Source organism: Oncorhynchus masou, chromosome 26 (assembly GCF_036934945.1).
Source record: "Oncorhynchus masou masou isolate Uvic2021 chromosome 26, UVic_Omas_1.1, whole genome shotgun sequence".
Lineage (NCBI taxonomy): Eukaryota > Metazoa > Chordata > Actinopteri > Salmoniformes > Salmonidae > Oncorhynchus > Oncorhynchus masou.
Window position 1 is genome coordinate 12,827,089 of NC_088237.1, and position 21,691 is coordinate 12,848,779.

Genomic DNA, 21,691 nt, shown 5'->3' on the forward strand with positions numbered 1-21,691 from the left:
TCATTAACAACCTCCCCCTCTTTCTAACCATACTACATTATATTTAAAACATACTGTTTAGTATAAACGTATGCAGTAAGCAACAAATATCAACATACTTCTCATCCATACTGAGAAGGCGTCATCAAATGCGAAATCACGCTTTTTCCTCGCCATTTGTACATTTTTGTGGAGCACATCCCCTATTCTGATTATCAGCTGTTGTTGAACACATGTGGGTGTGAAAAGATGATTATCTTCCTCAATAGTGTGCAACGAATTCTACTCAATGAAATAAATATACCATCCTGGCATTTAAAGTATACTCGATTTGCTAAATGTCACAAACGCAAAAAAATATATTATTTTGCATACTCAAACGGCCTACTATTTAGGAAGCAAGTACGGGTATCTGGACATGGCCAATATCTCCCTCTGTCTGGGTCTCCCTGTGTCTCTCTCCCCCCCCCCCTTTCTATCTCCCACCCTCCTCTCTCTCGTCATTTTCAGACAGTCAAATCCAGAGCAGCATAGACTGTTGGGCAGGAGAGGTAGGAGAGGAAAGGCAGGAATAAGGGAAGACAGGAGAAAGGAGAGATATCTTCCCTTATTCCTGCCTTTCCTCTCTCCTGCCTGGGCCCAACAGTCAATTAGTTCTCTAATTCCCTCAGGGTAGACAAAAGACACATGAAGAATACAACCTTTTTGTTGTTCTAAGCTAATCACGGCTTCAATTCTGTAATCTCTCTCACTCTCTCGGGGGTTTGAAAATGGGTCAGAAAACCTTGGTCATAGTTCTCCCTGTGCCTTGTAGTCCTGATTGAGGGAACCAATATCAATCAAAATGTATAGAGCCCTTTTTACATCAGCCAATGTAACAACGTGCTAATACAGAAACCCAGCCTAATACCCCAAACAGCAAGCAATGCAGATGTAGAAGCATGGTGGCTAGGAAAAACTCCCTAGAAAGGCAGGAACCTAGGATGAAACCTAGAGAGTAACCAGGCTCTGAGGGTTGGCCAGTCCTCTTCAGGTTGTGCTGGGTGGAGATTATAACAGTAGATGGCCAAGATGTTCAAAAGTTCATAGATTACTTGAGATCCACTTCACGCATGTAAACTATTCTTTCCTGCAAATAATTTAGTGTGGGTGAGCGGTTTGCTGATGTCAACATTGTGAACAGCGTGCCCCATGATGGCGGTAGGGTTATGGTATGGGCAGGCATAAGCTACAGACAACGAACACAATTACATTTTAGCGATTGCAATTTCAATGCATAGAGATACCGTGCAAGATCCCGAGGCCCATTGTCGTGCCATTCATCTGCCAACATCACCTCATGTTTCAGCATGATAATACACAGACCCATGTCGCAAGGATCTGTACACAATTCCTGGAAGCTGAAAATGTCCTAGTGCTTCGATGGCCTGAATACTCACCAGACATGTCACCCATTGAGCATGTTTGGGATGCTCTGGATCAATGTGTATGACAGCGTGTTCCAGTTCCTGTCCATATCGAGCAACTTCGCACAGCCAATGAAGAGGAGTAGGACAACATTCCACAGGCCACAATCAACAGCCTGATCAACTCAAATGTGAAGAAGATGTGTTGCACTTCATGAAGCAAATGGTGGTCACACCAGATGCTGACTGGTTTTCTGATCCCCGCCCCTACCTTTGTTTCAAAGGTTTATGACCAACCGATGCATATCTGTTTTCCCAGTTATGTGAAAGCCATAGATTTAGGCCTAATTTATTTCAGATGTATGACTTCCTTATTATGAACTGTAACTCTGTAAAATCTTTGAAATGGTTGCATGCTGCGTTTATATTTTTGTTCAGTATACATGCTCATAGAGGGGAATAATTGTTTTGTACATTTTTTGTTTTGTTTTACAAAATAGAGGCATACAAAGACAAAATAAATGTGATACAGTGTGGAAATAATAACATGAGTGAAGGAAATGCATGCACTACTCATGACACATTTTTTGAACTTTGATTATTCAAAAACATAAAATACAGTCAAAAATATGATATTTTGGCCATATTGCCTTACTCTGAGCCAGATCACAGTTAGATCACATTACACATGCATGGAAGTAGCAACCTGACCAGCAGCCAAACCTTGCACGTGACCAGAGCCCTCTGGAGCCTAATTTCCCAGAATTTACCACTACGGCTTCAGGATTTCCTCTGCTGGTAACTCTATCGGAGGCTATTATGATACAGAGAGCAGCAAGAGTAATCTCAGGTGCCTAAGGGTTTAGAGAAGAGCTAACAAATCCTAGCTAACAGCTAACAAATCCATTCGGCTCTTCTATAATGACATGACATTTCTAATGTTCAGTTATTCAGCGACAGACAGAGCAGTCTAGTAGGTAGAACACTTTTCATAAGCTTGTCTAGTGGGACTACATAATTACATTGTCTCCTAGAATAAATATCCTGTATCAACAGAGCAAATTAGAATGGCATGTAGGCCTAGAATATCTCTTACACTAATAGAAAACCAATAACTCAGTGATCTGCATTTAATTGAAAGGAAAACACCGTCTGGACCCAGCTCTCAATTTATGTCATCACATCTATGGTCCACATGTGTGTCAACATGTTTAAGTCAAATCTCACTGGCAGCCCTGTCATAACTAGCATAGTAACAGTTTATCAGCTTTAGTTAGTCATACGGTTTCAATGCATGGCCATACAATAGATCCTTTCTTTACACCCCAACAAAGGGTCTATAGAGTGTTCGCAGTCAAAATTAACCCATGATCAACCCAAAATGGCTTTTTTGCATGGTCATATTATGCCTATCTAGGTTACACGTGAATTAGCCATATCTATGACTAAAAAGAGAATACTTTTACAATCTGAGCTCTATTGTAGCTCTTTTTTTAGATCTTTGATTTCTAAAATGTCTTCTAGCCATAGATAGGGCTACATGTGAATATTCAAAACATAAGTTGATCTTAGCCATATTAGCCCCATTGCCTCATCTCATTGTGAATATGAAAGAGAAAAAGGTAGCACTTAACCTTAGAGAACAGAGATGACCAGGAAGCCCATTTAATAAGAAATAACATGGCAAAATGGTAATAAACTAATTAATTACTCAGGCTATTTGTTTCTTTGGGATTCATTTGAATCAAGCACCACTAGAGTCACCTTAGAGAGCTTTTTATGTCTCTATTTTGGTTTGGTCAGGGTGTGATTTGGGTGGGCATTCTATGTTCCTCTTTCTATGTTTTGTATTTCTTTGTTTTGGCCGGTTATGGTTCTCAATCAGGGACAGCTGACTATTGTTGTCTCTGAGAACCATACTTAGGTAGCTTTTTCCCACCTACTGTATGTTTTGTGGGTAGTTGTTCTCTGTTTAGTGTTCTTCACGTGACAGGACTGTTTCGGTTTCACCTTGTTATTTTTGTTTCAGTGTTCAGTTCAATAAAAGTCATGAACACTTACCACGCTGGACTTTGGTCTGATTCCTTCTCATCTGATGACGACACCCGTTACAACTAGGCACCATTTGGTTACACCATTTGTGTACCAGAAAGTACCCATTCGAGTTACCACGTACTTTCCTGTTAAATAGTCTACCAATACCAGTGGAAACAGTCCGACGATATGCTAACGAGTAGAATATTGTGATACGTATTTATCATGGCATTACAGTTCAAACAAGCACCATAGAACCCCGAGCCACACCGGCGGGCTAACTAACAATCCTGAGAAACTGACCCTTATTCAACTTTGAACATACTTCAACAAACAGTCTTATTTTAAGAGGCTGAGACACCATTGTCTCGTGTAGCTTTAATCCTGAAGAATAACAAGCTGCTACTCTCTGAGCTCTGAGGTGGACGCAAATCCTTTGTGTCAGGGGGAAGGATGTTTTTAGGCAATTAAAGGCCTACTCCTTGGTTAAAAAAAAACAGCTATAAAGCTGAAGGATGGGGCTTCAAAATAGGTTGAAAACTCAGTGTAGTGACTAAAATATTCATTAAACACCTATTTTACAGTGGCAGTTGACGAGACTATATCTGACTAAATAGAGCCAGAAAAACTAGAAGTAAACTAAAATGATTTTTCAGTTCAGTTTACTAAAATGAGACAAAATTATCTACGTGACTAACATCTGACTACTAAGTGTGGACTGGACAATAGTTTTTGAAGAGATAACCATGAATAATATTAGCAACACAGATGTGCAGTTCTGTTAAGCAGTGGGAAGGATGTGTCACACCCGGCAACCACAGCCGGTGAGCTGCAGGGGAGAAAGTGATGCGTGTGGGCAGAAAAGCAGACAGGCTCCGCTCCGGCTCCATTTATACATAATACGCAGGTGACTCTCTTGCTTCACTTGAGCTAACCAATCACCACCAGCCTTCTATTGAGCTACCCTTTGCCTTAAGAAAACACACACTGCTTTAAGAAATAAAAAACAATAGCAGCACTGAGTTTAATAGTAAAACAAAAGTCTAGCTATGTTTTTCTCTCCCTTGAGTAGGTTATAGAAAAGTAGTCTTTCACACTGCATTTCATATACAGGTTCTGTAGACAACGTAGCCAAGTCTACCTCTATCCCTGAGAGAAAACTGATTAATTCTAGACCTTAGGCTACCCTTCAAAGGACATGACCCATAATACCGCCGCTACGTTTGTTGGGCCACTACACTATATCTGACTGGGTAAATAACTTTATTTTGAGTTAATGTGGACCCAGTGGCTCAGACTTGAACACTTGGACCAGGTATTGAGCACTGGGACTTGAGCCATAGGGACTTGTGACTCAGACTCGATCCGTAGCTTATGCCTACCCATACCGCTACCATGGGGCACGTTGACATCAGAAAACCGCTCGCCCACACAACGCCATATAAGTGGTCTGTGGTTGTGAGGCCGGTTGGACATACTGCTAAATTCTCAAAAATTACATTGGAGGCGGCTAATGGTAAAGAAATGAACATTCAATCCTCTGGCAAAAGCTCTGGTGGACATTCCTGCAGTCACCATGACAATTGCACGCTCAAAACTTAAGACACCTGTCGCATTCTATTGTGTGACAAAACTGCACATTTTAGAGTGGCCTTTTATTGTCCCCAGCACTAATATGAGTCTAATATGTTAGTATTTGTTGCCTACTGCATACAGTCTTACTAAACAGTATGTTCTAAATTGTATGTAGTATGATAAGTACACAGTTTTAGTAAGTAATAGGCAAAACAGATTTCGCACACGTCTATGGACATACACAGCCTTAGCATCCACTGTGTCTATGAATTTGAGGGTGGCTACAAAATTTCCCTTGGCCCATTCAGTTTATAATTTCTTTTGTATTTTTTATTTAACTAGGGAAGTCAGTTAAGAACAAATTCTTATTTACAATGACGGCCTACCCCGGCCAAACCCAGACGACGCTGGGCCAATTGTGTACCATTCTATGGGACTCCCAATCACGGCCGGATGTGATTCAACCTGGATTCGCACCGGAGCACATGTTTAGTATTAGTGGATTGAATATATCTCTTTGCCCGAGTGGCGCGTTGGATATATCAAAGGAATTTAAAAGGGAGAAAGAGGATGTATGCTGAGAGTTGTGAAGTTAGTTCAGGGAGTGAATAAATGTAATAAATAAATGAACAAAACAAGAAACACAAACAGCACACTGACATGAAACAGGAACAATGACAACTGGGGAAGAAACGAAAGGGAATGACATAAAGGGCAGGTAATCAAGGAGGTGATGGAGTCCAGGTGAGTGTCATTATGCGCATAACGCTGGTGACAGGAGTCACAGCCGGGTGATCTAGAGTCTGGAGAGGGAGTACACAGGCCGGAGAGGGAGTACACAGGCCGGAGAGGGAGTACACAGGCCGGAGAGGGAGTACACAGGCCGGAGAGGGAGTACACAGTCCACTCCAGGATCAGGAGTGAACCGGTCACCTCTGCTAACGCGTGGGAACCTGTTGTTCCGGCTGCGGCGCGGAAACATGATGACCTAGAGTGCCGGAGAGAGAGCATACGTGACAGTACCCCCTCCCTGGCGTTTTCGGCTCCAGCCGCAGGACGCCAACCAAAGAGAAGATCCCGGGGATCCGGAGTGGACCGGTCGCCTCCGCTGAAGCGCAGAAACCTCACGAACCGGCAGAGGCGTAAGAGCCTGATGAGCTGGCTGAGATCTCCCCGGTTGCCTCAGTGGAGGCAAGGCAGCCTGTCGAGCCAGCTGACACATGGGAGCCTATCGATCCCGCTGAGGTATGGAAACCTGTCAGGCCAGCTGAGGCAGGGGAACCCGACAAACCGGCTGAGGCCTCCCAGGTAGCTCCAGTACGGACACCCGGACCCGACATCACCTCCAACACCAAAACATACAACATAAAAAACACTCCCTGATTCTTCCTCTTGTTTATGGCGTCATTCTGTAACGCTGTATGCTGAGAGTCGGGAAGCAAGTTCAGGGAGTGAGTACATTTAATATATAAATGAACAAAACAAGAAACACAAACAGCGCACCGACATGAAACAGGAACAGTGACGACTGGGGAAGAAATCAAAGGGAATGACATATAAAGAGCAGGTAATGAAGGAGGTGATGGAGTCCAGGTGAGTGTCATTATGCGCGTAACGCTGTTGACAGGTGTGCGCCATAACGAGCAGCCTGGTGACCTAGAGGCCAGAGAGGGAGCACACATGACAGTTCCTAATGTGCTCTGTTGGGAGAGCAACGTCAGTCACTTTTCATGTTTCACTATGGCAACAACGTCCGTTGGCAGGTATTGGATTGACTGACATACGTTCCAGAGTGCTTCAGGAGAAAACAACAGAAGTCCATAACCCGAGAGGGTAGAACTGAGCTAATATCCTTGGGATATGGAACACTACATTGGATCTCTCCGGATATATTGTCCCCGTCCATACAGTCAGCGGGGTTCTCCGTTCATCGTGTGGACAGGAAGAAGGAACTTTCCCGGAAACAGAGGTGGAGGAGTATGTCTCATGATTAACAACATGGTGTGATTGTGGTAACATACAGGAATTCCCAATCTGGAATAACACATCTAATTCTGACCACATTAGCTCCCAAATAATTTTGGGGGGGTTATATTCACTGCCTTGTATATTCCCCCTCAAGCCTACACAGCGATGGCTCTCAAGGAACTACACTGAACTTCGTGCAAACTGGAAACTGAATATCCTGAGACAGCACATGCTGCATACTCTCCCTTCCGGGATGGCTACAAGGCCCTCCCCAACCCTGCCTTCTGCAAAGGGAATGGAAACACTTCAGGAAGTGAAGCTGAGCAAAGACATGTATTCAATCCACTAATACTAAACATGTGCTTATATCATAGAAAAATCTCTGTTTTTATCATTTTGATCTTGAACAACGTTTATTAGAGGTATGGGTAGCGCCATCCTGAATTGCCATAGTAACGACTGACACCCATGAGTCATTGGTAGGAGTGAGAAAATTGGGAGTTTTGGCGTGGAGACTGAAAGTGAATGCTGCCACTGGGTGGTGCTTCACCTCTACTGGACCTGAACGATTTCTCACAACTTTGACAGCTCTGTCAGGACAACAATATTAAAGGTAAGAAAATGTATGCAATTCGTTTTTATGTTGGTAATTATAATATGTACATTTTAGAGTATTTTTTCAGATTGATAAGATGAGTCTGTGAAATAAAATTTTGATAACAAGTCGAGTAGACAAATCAGCCAAAACGAGACAAGGTGGCTATTTGATTTAGCTCGTCTTGTCTTTTGGATGTAAATGTTTTCTTATTGATATATGTACAAAATAAAATATTAATATTGACAATTTGAAGAGCATTTGTCATTAGGTATGAGCTAGACCTAGCTAAAATGAACTGGCTAACGTTAGTGATTAGATATAAAAATAGCTAGCTAGCCAGGCAAAAGAGAGGGCTGCTGCATGTGTCACGCCTTGGTCATTGTATTTTGTGTTTTCGTTATATATATTTGTTCAGGCCAGGGTGTGACATGGGTTTATTGTGTTGTCGTATTGGGGTTTTTGGAGGAATTGGGATTGTGGTTGATTAGGGGTGTGTTTACATTTACATTTAAGTCATTTAGCAGACTCTAGGTTTGGCTGCCTGAGGCGGTTCTCAATCAGAGTCAGGTGATTCTTGTTGTCTCTGATAGGGAACCGTATTTAGGTAGCCTGGGTTTCACTGTGTATTTCGTGGGTGATTGTTCCTGTCTCTGTGTTAGTGTTCACCAGACAGGCTGTATAGGTTTTTTCACGTTCCGTTTGTTGTTTTTGTATTTATAAGTTATTTTATGTATCGTCATTTGTTTAATTAAAAACATGAGTAACCAACACGCTGCATTTCGGTCCGACTCTCTTTCGACAAACGAAGAACGTCGTTACAGAATCACCCACCACACACGGACCGAGCAGCGTGTTAACAGGCAGGAGCCACAGGAGAGGCAACAGAAGCAGCTTCAGTGGGAGAGGCTGCACCACTTGGAGAATTGGACATGGGAGGAAGAACTGGACGGAAAAGGACCCTGGGCTCAGCCTGGTGAATATCGCCGCCCCAAGGAGGAACTAGAGGCGGCTAAAGCGGAGAGGCGCTGGTATGAGGAGGCAGCACGGCGACGTGGATGGAAGCCCGAGAATCAGCCCCAAAAATGTCTTGGGGGGGCTTACAGGGAGTATGGCTACGCCAGGTAGGAGACCTGCGCAAACTCCCTGTGCTTACCGGGGGGCTAGAGAGACCGGGCAGGCACCGTGTTATGCAGTGGTGCGCACGGTGTCCCCAGTGCGGGTGCATAGCCCGGTGCGGTATATTTCAGCTCCGCGTATCGGCCGGGCTAGATTGAGCGTCGAGTCAAATGCCATGAAGCCGGCTCTACGCATCTGGTCCCCAGTGCGTCTCCTTGGGCCGGCTTACATGGCACCAGCCTTGCGCTCGGTGTCTCCGGTTCGCCTACATAGCCCAGTGCGGGCTATTCCACCTCGCCGCACTGGCAGGGCGACCAAGAGTATTCAACCGGGTAAGGTTGGGCAGGCTCGGTGCTCAAGAGCGCCTGCACGGTCCGGTCTATCCATTACCACCTCCACACCCCAGCCATCCGGTAGCAGCTCCCCGCACCAGGCTTCCTGTGCGTGTCTTCGGCCCAATACCACCAGTGCCAGCACCACGCATCAGGCCTACAGTGCACCTCGCCTCTCCTGCGCTGTCGGAGCCTTTCTTCTCTCCTGCGCTGTCGGAGTCTCCCGCCTGTTCAGCGCTTCTAGAGCCTTTCTCCTCTATAGCGCTGATGGAGTCTCCTGTCTGTTCAGCGCTATCAGAGCCTTTCTCCTCTCCTGCGCTACCGGAGACTCCCGCCTGTTCAGCGCGTCGCTGCCGGAGCCTCCTGCCTGTTCGGAGCAGCCAGAGCTGCCAGTCTGCATGGAGCAGCAGGAGCTGCCAGTCTGCATGGAGCTGCCAGTCTGCATGGAGCTGTCAGTCTGCATGGAACAGTCAGAGCTGTCAGTCTGCAAGAAGCCGCCAGATCCGCCAGCCAGCCAGGCTCTTCCAGATCCGCCAGCCAGCCAGGCTCTTCCAGATCCGCCAGCCAGCCAGGCTCTTCCAGATCCGCCAGCCAGCCAGGCTCTTCCAGATCCGCCAGCCAGCCAGGCTCTTCCAGATCCGCCAGCCAGCCAGGCTCTTCCAGATCCGCCAGCCAGCCAGGCTCTTCCAGATCCGCCAGCCAGCCAGGCTCTTCCAGATCCGCCAGCCAGCCAGGCTCTTCCAGATCCGCCAGTCAGCCAGACTCTTCCAGATCCGCCAGTCAGCCAGACTCTTCCAGATCCGCCAGTCAGCCAGACTCTTCCAGATCCGCCAGTCAGCCAGACTCTTCCAGATCCGCCAGTCAGCCAGGATCTGCCAGACTCTTCCAGATCCGCCAGCCAGCCAGGATCTGCCAGGATCTGCCAGCCAGCCAGCCAGGATCTGCCGGATTCAACTGCCTGGCTGGGCTTCCTCTCAGTGCCGGGCTTCCTCTCAGTGCCGGGCTTCCTCTCAGTGCCGGGCTTCCTCTCAGTGCCGGGCTGCCCCTCTGTCCCAGTGCCCCTCTGGGCTGCCCCTCTGTCCCGGGCTGCCCCTCTGTCCCGAGCTGCCCCTCTGTCCCGAGCTGCCCCTCTGTCCCGAGCTGCCCCTCTGTCCAGTGGGGTTCTGGGTGAGGACTACTAGGCCATGGTCGGCGGCGAGGGTGGATTATCCCAGGACGCGTAGGGGAGGAACTATGACATTAATGGAGTGGGGTCCACGTCCCGAGCCGGAACTGCCACCATGGACAGACACCCACCCGGACCCTCCCTATGGTTTTGAGGTGCGTCCGGGAGTCCGCACCTTAGGGGGGGGGTTCTGTCACACCTTGGTCATTGTATTTTGTGTTTTCGTTATATATATATATATATATTTGTTCAGGCCAGGGTGTGACATGGGTTTATTGTGTTGTCGTATTGGGGTTTTTGTAGGCATTGGGATTGTGGTTGATTAGGGGTGTGTTTAGTTTAGTTTAGGTTTGGCTGCCTGAGGCGGTTCTCAATCAGAGTCAGGTGATTCTTGTTGTCTCTGATAGGGAACCGTATTTAGGTAGCCTGGGTTTCACTGTGTATTTCGTGGGTGATTGTTCCTGTCTCTGTGTTAGTGTTCACCAGACAGGCTGTATAGGTTTTTTCACGTTCCGTTTGTCGTTTTTGTATTTATAAGTTATTTTCTGTATCGTCATTTGTTTAATTAAAAACATGAGTAACCAACACGCTGCATTTCGGTCCGATTCTCTTTCGACAAACGAAGAATGTCGTTACAGCATGATTACTATTTCACCAGTAAAATGTATGATTCCCATATAGCTACAATAATTATTAGCTAGCTAGCTAACTAGCTACATATTTTCATTTTTTTTTTTACATTTTATCTGTGATTCCTAAAAAGAGTATGCCTTCTGGCTGCAATCTAACTTGTACAATTGCCTTCCATTTATGATTCCTTTTTATGTGCTGAAGAGTAAATCGTCACTTGGGGAAGATGAGGACAAAGAGGATGAGATTGAAATGGAGGAACTGGAGGAAGTTGAGAAGCCACCACATGATGCTGATGCCTCTCAGCCAAGCTTTTTGACTGGAATTTAACTGTCAATGATTTATTATTATTATTATTATTATTATTATTATTATTATTATTATTATTATGGCAGGTGTCACGTTCTGACCTTTATTTCCTTTGTTTTGTATTTATTTAGTATGGTCAGGGCGTGAGTTGGGTGGGTAGTCTGTTTGTTTTTCTATGTTTTGGGGTATTTCTATGTTTCGGCCTAGTATGGTTCTCAATCAGAGGCAGGTGTCATTAGTTGTCTCTGATTGAGAATCATACTTAGGTAGCTTGGGTTTCACTGTGTGTTTGTGGGTGATTGTTCCTGTCTCTGTGTTTTGCACCAGATAGGGCTGTTTTTGGTTTTCCACATTTGTTGTTTTGTAGTGTTCATGTTTATCTGTTTTAATTAAACATGAATCAATATAACCACGCCGCGTTTTGGTCCTCTACTTCACCACAGGAAAACCCTTACAGCAGGGGTGAACGTAAAATGTAATTTATTCCCAGTATGGGACCTCCTATTTGTGCATGACCTAATCAAAGAATGACATATAGAATCCCCATTAATTTGATTGAATTTCTATGGGCCTAATAGTCAAGATTTGTTATTTAACTTTTACAATGTATTAGGCTACCCTTTAATGTGGCATAAACACAACCAGTCATGATTTCATAACATTTTCATCAAATGTTTTCATCAAATTTTCAAACAATTATTTAAAAAGCTCATGGAGGCAACCTGTGCACAGTACTCAGCGAAAATGGTTCTTAAGCCTCATTTAGATATTTTTCTGCTTATAATTTCCGACATTTGGTAAGCTATTTGTTAGTCAACTTGTCTATAATTAGATACGTTGCTTCTCTTCTGTCATTACTTGATGCTTGTCTAGAATACTACGTAAAGCCTTGTTCACCAGAATGATGTCATAAATCGATAGAATGTTAATGATGCATTGATCAATCTAGTTGACATTGGTAAACATCTTCATTTCTGCTTCTCTCACAGAGCAAGGACATTTAGGGACCAGTGGACTTAACAGTTTTAAGAAAATGAAAAGCTGTGAAAACGATCCAACATGTTTTTGATATTATTTCAGTTAGTCTTGGATGCTTACTGTTAGCTTTTATGACGTTGAAAGAAATTCCACGTTTAGGATACACAACAGGTCCCTAAGTGCTCATTTTCTCAAGATGCTGAAAGAAAGAAATCATATACAGTATCTCCACTCCTGTTCCTGAGACAAAATTAACATTCTTTCATTTTAATGCAAGGAACACTAAATTCTGCAGGAGTGGATATTATAATAGGCTACATGAGGCCTACTCAGTGTCCAGACTTCAGTTGCTATTCCAACTATTTGGCAAATCATTCTGGCATGTATACAGTGCCATTGGATAAGCGCAAAGAGACATCACTTACAAAACACCAAAAAGTGTTATGACATTCGGTGATTGTCATTCTTTAGGCCTAAACAAGTCTTGTAACCTGAATTGATGCGTACACTGCAAGTCAGCGCACGTCTCTGTCTGGGCCACTCATCTCTGCCTTGGCAAAAATTGTTCTTTGTCATCAAGCTACACCGCATTTTGGAGTCTATCTGCAAATGTTTCATGCAACTGCCATGCAATAATGATAAATAGTGTAATAGCCTACAGTTTTGTAATCTCTGTTTTAATTATTGTGATAGGCTAATGTTCTATCAGTACAGCGTACCCCCACTATTCATTTTGAAGATACTCCGTACCAGACCATTCCAGCTAACTTTCACCCCTGCCTTATATATAAATGAGGTATATCGTTTTGTAAATACTCTCTCTCATCTCTCTCTCTCTAGGACACTGTGGTGGACTGTCAGCTGTCAGACCTTTGTGAGGAGGTCGACACTACAGACATGTCATCTGTGCTCCACCGTGACAAGGATAGGCAGGGGCTGTAGAGATTGGACAACATGCTACTGAGGCTGTAAACCGGGCTGAGGGACCAATCACATGCTTACAGGACACATACATAGATACACATACCGTACACAACTAGGTACTAGTAAAGGATCTCCTAGTCTTCACTCAGTAGCTCAGATTGTCACTGGTCATTTCCCTGTTCTTGTATGCTTTTAATTCTGAGTATTAGGCTATAGGCCAAAATAAATGTATGTAATAAACTTCTTACATAAGAAACTGAAGTTGTAAAATACAATTATTGTTATTATAGTATATACTTTGTTATATTTTTGTAATTAGAGTTCAATTTTGATGACAATATCCCTGAGTTTAATGTTTGAATAAACGATGTATCCTCTTATCCTTATTCTTTCAAAGTTAGTTTTATTAATATTATATCACTGTATGTCTTTATCAAATGTAAGACTAAATGCCATTTGTAATATGTTTTAACGCATATACAGTACATTCGGAAAGTATTCAGACCTCTTGACTTTTTCCACATTTTGTTACAGCCTCATAAAATTGATTAAAATGTTTGTTTTTTCCCCTCAATCTACACACAATACCCCAAAATGGAATGCAAAAACAGTTTATTTTATTTTGCAAATGTATTAAAATTAAAAACAGAAATATTACATTTACATAACTATTCAGACCCTTTGGCAGTGATTACAGCCTCGAGTCTTCTTGGGTATGACGCTACAAGCTTGGCACACCTATCTTTTGGGAGTTTCTCACATTCTTCTATGCAGATCCTCTCAAGTTCTGTCAGATTGGATGGAGAGCGTTGATGCACAGCCATTTTCAGGTCTCTCCAGAGATGTTCAATTGGGTTCAAATCCGGGCTCTGGCTGGGCCACTCAAGGACATTCGGAGACATGTCCAGAAGCCACTCCTGCGTTGTCTTGGCTGTGTGCTTAGGGTCATTGTCCTGTTGGAAGGTGAACCTTCACCCCAGTCAGGTCCTGAATGCTCTGGAGCAGGTTTTCATCAAGGATCTCTTTACGTTACTCTGTTCATCTTTCCCTCAATCCTGACTAGTCTCCCAGTCCCTGCCGCTGAAAAACATCCCCACAGAATGATGCTGATACCACCATGCTTCACCATAGGGATGGTGCCTGGTTTCCTCCAGATGTGACGCCTGGCATTCAAGCCAAAGAGTTCAATCTTGGTTTCATCAAACCAGAGAATCTTGTTTCTCTTGGTCTGATAGTCTTTAGGTGTCTTTTGGCAAACTCCAAGTGGGCTATCATGTGACTTTTACAGTGGTTTCTTTGCAGAGGAGTGGATTATGTCTGGCCGCTCTACCATAAAGGCCTGATTGGTTGAGTGCTGCAGAGATGGTGGTCCTTCTCCCATCTTCACAGAGGAATTCTAGAGCTCTGTCAAAGTGACCATCGGGATCTTGGTCACCTCCCTGAGGTCACCTCCCGGGAAGCCAGGGCTAGGAAGAGCCTTGGTAGTTCCAAACTTCTTCCATTTAAGAATGATGGAGGTCACTGTGTTCTTGGGGACCTTCAATACTGCAGACATGTTTTGGTACCCATCTCCAGATCTGTGACTCAACACATGGTTGGTTTTTGCTCTGACATGCACTGTCAAGTGTGGGACCTTATAAAGACAGGTGTGTGCCTTTCCAACACATATGGAATCATGTAGTAACCAAAAAAGTGTTAAACAAATCAAAATATATTTTATAATTGAGATTCTTCAAAGTAGCCACCCTTTGCCTTGATGACAGCTTTGCACACTCTTGACATTATCTCAACCAGCTTCACCTGGAATGCTTTTCCAACAGTCTTGAAGGATTTCCCACATAATGCTGAGCACTTGTTGGCTGCTTTTACTTCACTCTGCGGGCCATCTCATCCCAAAACATATCAATTGGGTTATTTGGGCTGCAAATTCTGAGGCTGGTGACTAATGAACATATACTCTGCAGCAGAGGTAACTCTGGGTCTTCCATTTCTGTGGAGGTTCTCATGAGAGCCAATTTCAACATAGTGATGGTTACTGTGACTGCACTTGAAGAAACTTTCAAAGTTATTGAAATTTTCCGGATTGACTGACCTTCATGTCTTAAAGTAATAGACTGTAAAAATCCCAAAAACTTCACAGATCTTCATTGTAAAGGGTTTAAACACTGTTTCCCATACTTTTTCAATGAATCCTAAACAATTAATGAACATGCACCTGTGGAATGGTCGTTAAGCTTACAGACGGTAGAAAATTAAGGTCACAGTTATGAAAACTTCGGACACTAAAGAGGCCTTTCTACTGACTCTGAAAACCACCAACAGAAAGATGCCCAGGGTCCCTGCTTATTTGCGTGAACATGCCTTAGGCATGCTGCAAGGAGGCATGAAGAGTGCAGATGTGGCCAGGGCAATAAATTGCAATGTCCGTACTGTGAGATGTCTAAGACAGAGCTACAGGGAGACAGGACGGACAGCTTGTCATCGTCGCAGTGGCAGACCACGTGTAACAACACCTGCACAGGATTGTTACATCCGAACATCACACCTGCGGTACAGGATGGCAACAACAACTGCCCGAGTTACACCAGGAACACACAATCCCTCCATCAGTGCTCAGACTGACAGCAAGAGAGGCTGGACTGAGGGCTGGACTGAGGGCTTGTAGGCCTGTTGTAAGGCCGGTCCCCACCAGACATCACCAGCAACAACGTCGCCTATGGGCACAAACCCACAGTCACTGGAAGGACATGCAAAAATGTATCTTCACTGACGAGTCGCAGTTTATGTCTCACCAGGGGTGATGGTCGGATTTGAGTTTATCGTCGAAGGAATGAGCATTACATCGAGGCCTGCACTCTGGAGCGGGATCGATTCGGAGGTGAAGGGTCTGTCATGGTCTGGAGCGGTGTGTCACAGCATCATCAAACTAAGCTTGTTGTCATTGCAGGAAATCTCAACGCTGTGCGTTACAGGGAAGACATCCTCCTCCCTCATTTGGTACCCTTCCTACATGACCCTCCAGCATGACAATGCCACCAGCCATACTGCTCGTTCTGTGTGTGATCTCCTGCCAGACAGGAATGTCATTGTTCTGCCATGGCCAGCAAAGAGCCCGGATCTCAATCCCATTGAGCACATCTGGGACCTGTTGGATCGGGGGTTGCGGGCTAGGGCCATTCCCCCCAAAATGTCCAGGAACTTGCAGGTGCCTTGGTGGAAGAGTGGGATAACATCTCACAGCAAGAACCGGCAAATATGGTGCAGTCCACGAGGAGGAGATGCAATGCAGTACTTAATGCAGCTGGTGGCCACACCAGATACTGACTGTTACTTTGGATTTTGACCCCCTCTTTGTTCAGGGACACATTATTCCAATTCTGTTAGTCACATGTCGTGGAACTTGTTCAGTTTATGTCTCAGTTGTTGAATCTTGTTATGTTCATACAAATATTTACACATGTTAAGTTTGCTGAAAATAAACACAGTTGACAGTGAGAGGACGTTTCTTATTTTGCTGAGTTTATGACCGGTAAGACGAAGGGTGGGGGTGTCTGTCTATTTGTCAATAACAGCTGGTGTGTAATGTCTAATATTAAGGCAGTCTCGAGGTATTGCTCGCCTGAGGTAGAGAACCTCATGATAAGCTGTAGATGACACTATCTACCAAGAGAGTTTTCGTCTATATTTTTTGTAGCTGTGCACAAAGTTCTCCCTCGCCCTCCATTTGGCAAATCTGACCATAATCCTATCCTCCCGATTTCTGCTTACAAGCAACAACTAAAGCAGGAAGTACCAGTGACTCACTCAATACGGAAATGGTCAGATGATGCAGATGCTATGCTGCAGGACTGTTTTGCTAGTACAGACTGGAATATGTTCCAGGATTCATCCAATGTATTGAGGAGTATACATACCACAATCAGACGATGTCGTCCCCACAATGACTGTACGTACACATCCCAACCAGAAGCCATGGATTACAGGCAACATCCGCACCAAGCTAAAGGCTAGACTTACCGCTTTCAAGGAGCGGGACACTAATCCGAACACTTATAAGAAATCCTGCTAAGCCCTCAGACAAACCATCAAACAGGCAACACGTCAATACAGGACTAAGATTAAATCCTACTACATGTGGCAGGACATGCAAACTATTACAGACTACTAAGGGAAACCCAGCCGTGAGCTGCCAAGTGACGCGAGCCAACCAGACGGGCTAAATGCCTTTTATGCTCGCTCGCTTCAACACTTAAGCATGCATGAGAGCACCAGCTGATCCGGATGACTGCGAAATCACGCTCTCCATAGCCGACGTGAGCAAGAACTTTAAACAAGTCAACATTCACAAGGCCGCAGGGGCAGACGGATTACCAGGACGTGCACTCAGAGCATGCGCGGACCAACTGGCAAATGTCTTCACTGACACTCTCCCTGACCGAGTCTGTAATTCTTGCATCTTTCAAGCAGACCATAGTCCTTGTGCCCAATAAAGTAAAGGTAACCTGCCAAAATGACTACCACCCCACAGCACTCACTTCGGTAGCCATGAAGTGCTTTGAAAGGCTGGTCATTGCTCACATCAACACCATTATCCCGGAAACCCTAGACCCACTCCATTTCACATACTGCCACAACAGATCCACAGATGACGCAATCTCAATCTCACTCCACATTGCCCTTTCTCACCTGGACAAAAGGAACACCTATTTGAGAATGCTGTTCATTGACTACAGATCAGCGTTCAACACCACATTGCCCTCAAAACTTATCACTAAGCTAAGGACACTGGGACTAAACACTTCCCTCTGCAACTGGATCCTGGACTTCCTGACGGGCCATCCCAAGGTGGTAAGGGTAGGCAACAACACATCTACCACACTGATCCTTAACACGGGAGTTCCTCAGGGATGCGTGATTAGTCCCCTCCTGTACTCCCGGTTCACCACGACTGTGTGGCCAAGCAGAACTCCAACACCATTATTAAGTTTTCTGATGACACAATGGTGTTAAGCTGATCACCGACAACGATAAAACAGTCTATCGGGAGGAGGTCAGAGACCTGGCAGTATGGTGCCAGCACAACAACCTCTCCCTCAACATGAGCAAAACAAAGGAGATTATCGTGGAATACAGGAAAAGGAGGGCTGAAAAATGCCCCCATTCACATGAACGGGGCTGAAGCTGAGCAAGTCGAGAGTTTCAAGTTTCTTGGTGTTCACATCACCAACAAACTATCATGGTCCAAACAAAACAAGAATGTCGGGAAGAGGGCACGACAATGCCTTTCCCCCTCGGGTGACTGAAAAGATTTGTCATGGGTCCTCAGATCCTCAAAATGTTCTACAGCTGCACCATCGAGAGCATCCTGACCAGTTGCATCCCCACCTGGTAGGGCAACTACATCTGACCGTAAGGCGCTACAGATGATAGTGTGTACAGCCAGTACATTCCTGGGACCAAGCTTTCTGCCATCCAGGACCTCTATACCAGGTGGTATCAGAGGAAGGCCCTAGTCAAAGACTCCAGCCACTCTAGTCATAGACTGTTATCTCTGCTACCGCACAGTAAGCGGTACCGGAGCTCAAAGTCTAGCTCCAAGTCTAGGTCCAAGAGGCTTCTAAACAGCTTCTACCCCCAAGCCACAAGACTCCTGAACATCTAATCAAATGGCTACCAAGACTATTTGCATTGCCCCCCCCCCCCCCTTCTACACTGCTGCTACTTTCTGTTAAGATCTATGCATAGTCACTTTTATAACTCTGCCTACATGTACATATGACCTCAATTACCTTGACACCGGTGCCCCTGCACTTTGCCTCTATACCAGTACCCCTGTATACAGCCCCACTATTGTTATTTACTGCTGCTCTTATCTCTTACTTTTTTCTGTTGGTATTTTCTTAAGTAAGCATTTCACGGTAAGGTCTAAACCTGTTGTATTCGGTGCATGTGAAGGTAAAATTTGATTTAATCATGGACCAGCAAGCTGCCTGCTTTCACAGCATTTTGGAGAATAATCAGAGGTGGAAAATATCCATGGGAATTCACGGGAATTAACGGAAATATATGCAAATTAATATTAATACCATTTAAATATTTTTTGCATTGAGACAGAAACATAAACCTTTTACCTCATAAATAGACATAATTGCAAATGATTAAATCCTTCCAATAGAAAAAAAACACTTTAGTTACACATTGAACTTTAATTTAAGGAGTTGACTCTTCACATTTGATGATTTCACTGAACAACAAAAGGGAATATTGAATGATGCCCAATGATCCATTGCATCTCCCAAAAACATTTTCAACATAATTATGCAAAATGACAGTCTAGAAACTAAAGCTTTGGTTGTCTTCCTCTCAGGCTTCCATGTCTTCTCCCTGGACCTCCTCAATGTCCAGCTCTTGAACATCAGACTCTGAGGCCTCATCTTTACTGTCACTTTCCAACCTTATTGAGGATGGCTCGTTGTCAGGCTCAAAAAGCCTCAAATTTTCCCGGATGGCGACCAATTTCTCAACCCTTGTTCAGCCTGTTGCGTGCTTTGGTGTGTGTGTGTTCACAAACAAGGACCAGTTGCGCTCTGAGGAGGCTGATGTTGGTGGAATTTATAGGATGATGGAAGCAACAGGGGAAAGTGCCTCAAATCCAAAGTCCCTTCCACCAGGTGGTTGATGAGATATGTTGACACGACTGCCATATTTCATCTCCATTCCAAAGCCCTTGCTTGGAAGTGTACTTCGCCAGACTGCCAAGAACCTTGCCATCATCCAGGCCAAGGTGACAAGACACGGTAGTGATGACACCATAGGCCTTGTTGATCTCTGCACCAGACAGGATGCTCTTGCCAGCATACTTGGGGTCCAACATGTACGCTGTGGTGTGTATGGGCTTCATGCAGAAGTCTTCACACTTTTTGATGTATTTCAGATTTGCAGTTTCCTCTGCTTGGAGCAATAGTGAAGTGGGCAGGGCAGTACAGATTTCTTCTCTTACATCTGCAAGCATCTGAACATCAGACAGGATGGCATTGTATCGCTCAAGAGTCTGAACATCAGACAGGATGGCATTGTATCGCTCAATCCGTGCAATGGCTACTGCTATAGGTTTCAGGACGTCAGGCTGCTTACCCCCCCTCCCTAAATACACCATCCAGGAGGATCCTCTCGATGGGGCTGTCCATATCAGCAGACTGTGATATGGCCATTTCTTGGAGAGACTCCTTCCCCTCCAGGAGACTGTCAAACATGATGACAACACCACCCCAACGGGTGTTGCTGGGCAGCTTCAGGTACTCTTATTCTTCTCACTTTGCTTGGTGAGGTAGATTGCTGCTATAACATGATGACCCTTCACAAATATAACCATTACCTTGGCTCTCTTGTAGAGTGTATCCATTGTTTTCAGTGCCATGATGTCTTTGAGGAGCAGATTCAATGCATAAGCAGCACAGCCAATGGGTGTGATGTGAGGGTAGGACTCCTCCACTTTAGACCAAGCAGCCTTCATGTTCGCAGCATTGTAGGTCACCAGTGCAAATACCTTCTGTGTTCCAAGGTCATTGTTGACTGCCTTCAGCTCATCTGCAATGTAGAGTGATGTGTCTGTTGTCCCTTGTGTCTGTGCTCTTGTAGATGATGTAGGGGTGGAGATGATGTAGTCCATTATTACTTGCCCACAAACATTCGACCACCCATCAGAGATGATTGCAATAAAGTCTGCTTTCTCTATGATTTGCTTGACCTTCACTTGAACTCTGTTGAACCCCCCCCACAGGATCCTTCACCTGCAGTCTTCGGCTTCATTCGGCGTGTTCTCATTCTCTTACTGAATCCTTCTCACATCCATTAAATTCCCTAAAAGATATTAAACCCATTTCAATGTCTGGTCCTTAAACTCATGCAGCCCCTCTCTTTTTCGCCTGGTTCTGCATGTCATGGAAAAGACTCCATCCCAAATCGGAAAGAAAGGCTATCAAGGCCCAATGACATTAAACAACATGGCAAGCTAACATGATAGGAGAAAAACATGTAACATGGTCTCACTAACTCACGTGGTCAAATGAGCTGGAACAACCCCTTGCCAAGTGACAGAGTTCAGTATGGCTGCTCTTCCTGCCACAACAGAGGTATAGTATTCCTAGAGGAAGTTCCAGGTAGAAGTTGCCCCCCCCCTCCCACTAAATGCTAACCTTAACAGGAGAGGAGGCATGCAGAGGAGAGTTAGGGCTCTATTCAATCTGTATTGCTGAAGCAGGACCAATTGCGTGATTAAAAATGTAAAGGTAATTTCCGATTGCGCCGACATGAATGCTGTCTCAGCCAATGCGGGAAAATTGCCTTTAAATTTAAATTGTTCTGTAACACTGAACTTCCGTAATACGGATTGAATAGTCTCAGAGAGTCAGAGGCAAAGAGAATCAGAGAGCGGCAGAGGGAGGCCTAGAGGTTCTGATCGTACCTTGAGGCTGGTGCAGGAGGAGCGCTGCGCCCTCGTCGAGGAGCTGCCGCCGTTCTCTGTCGTCCCTCTCTCCTTGGCCGCCGGCTCCATCCTGCACAGATGGCTCACGTTTTCCTTGGGCAAAGTCACCCTTATGGAATTTCTTGGCATTGATGCATGCAACCCTGCAAATAGATGATACAAGCATGTGACCCAGATCTCTTCCTATCCAGA

At 44.8% G+C, this 21,691-nt stretch overlaps 1 protein-coding gene across 2 annotated transcripts in view; it reads right to left on the reverse strand.

Moving 5' to 3' along the window:
• Nucleotides 1-21,691, reverse strand: part of LOC135514822 (solute carrier organic anion transporter family member 1C1-like) — a 70,482-nt gene that overhangs the window by 41,132 nt on the left and 7,659 nt on the right. For both annotated transcript variants that reach the window (XM_064938451.1, XM_064938450.1), the window contains exon 2: nucleotides 21,479-21,642. In XM_064938451.1, the coding sequence (XP_064794523.1) occupies nucleotides 21,479-21,628 (150 nt within the window). In that variant the 5' untranslated portion in view covers nucleotides 21,629-21,642. The remainder of the gene's footprint in view (nucleotides 1-21,478; nucleotides 21,643-21,691) is intronic.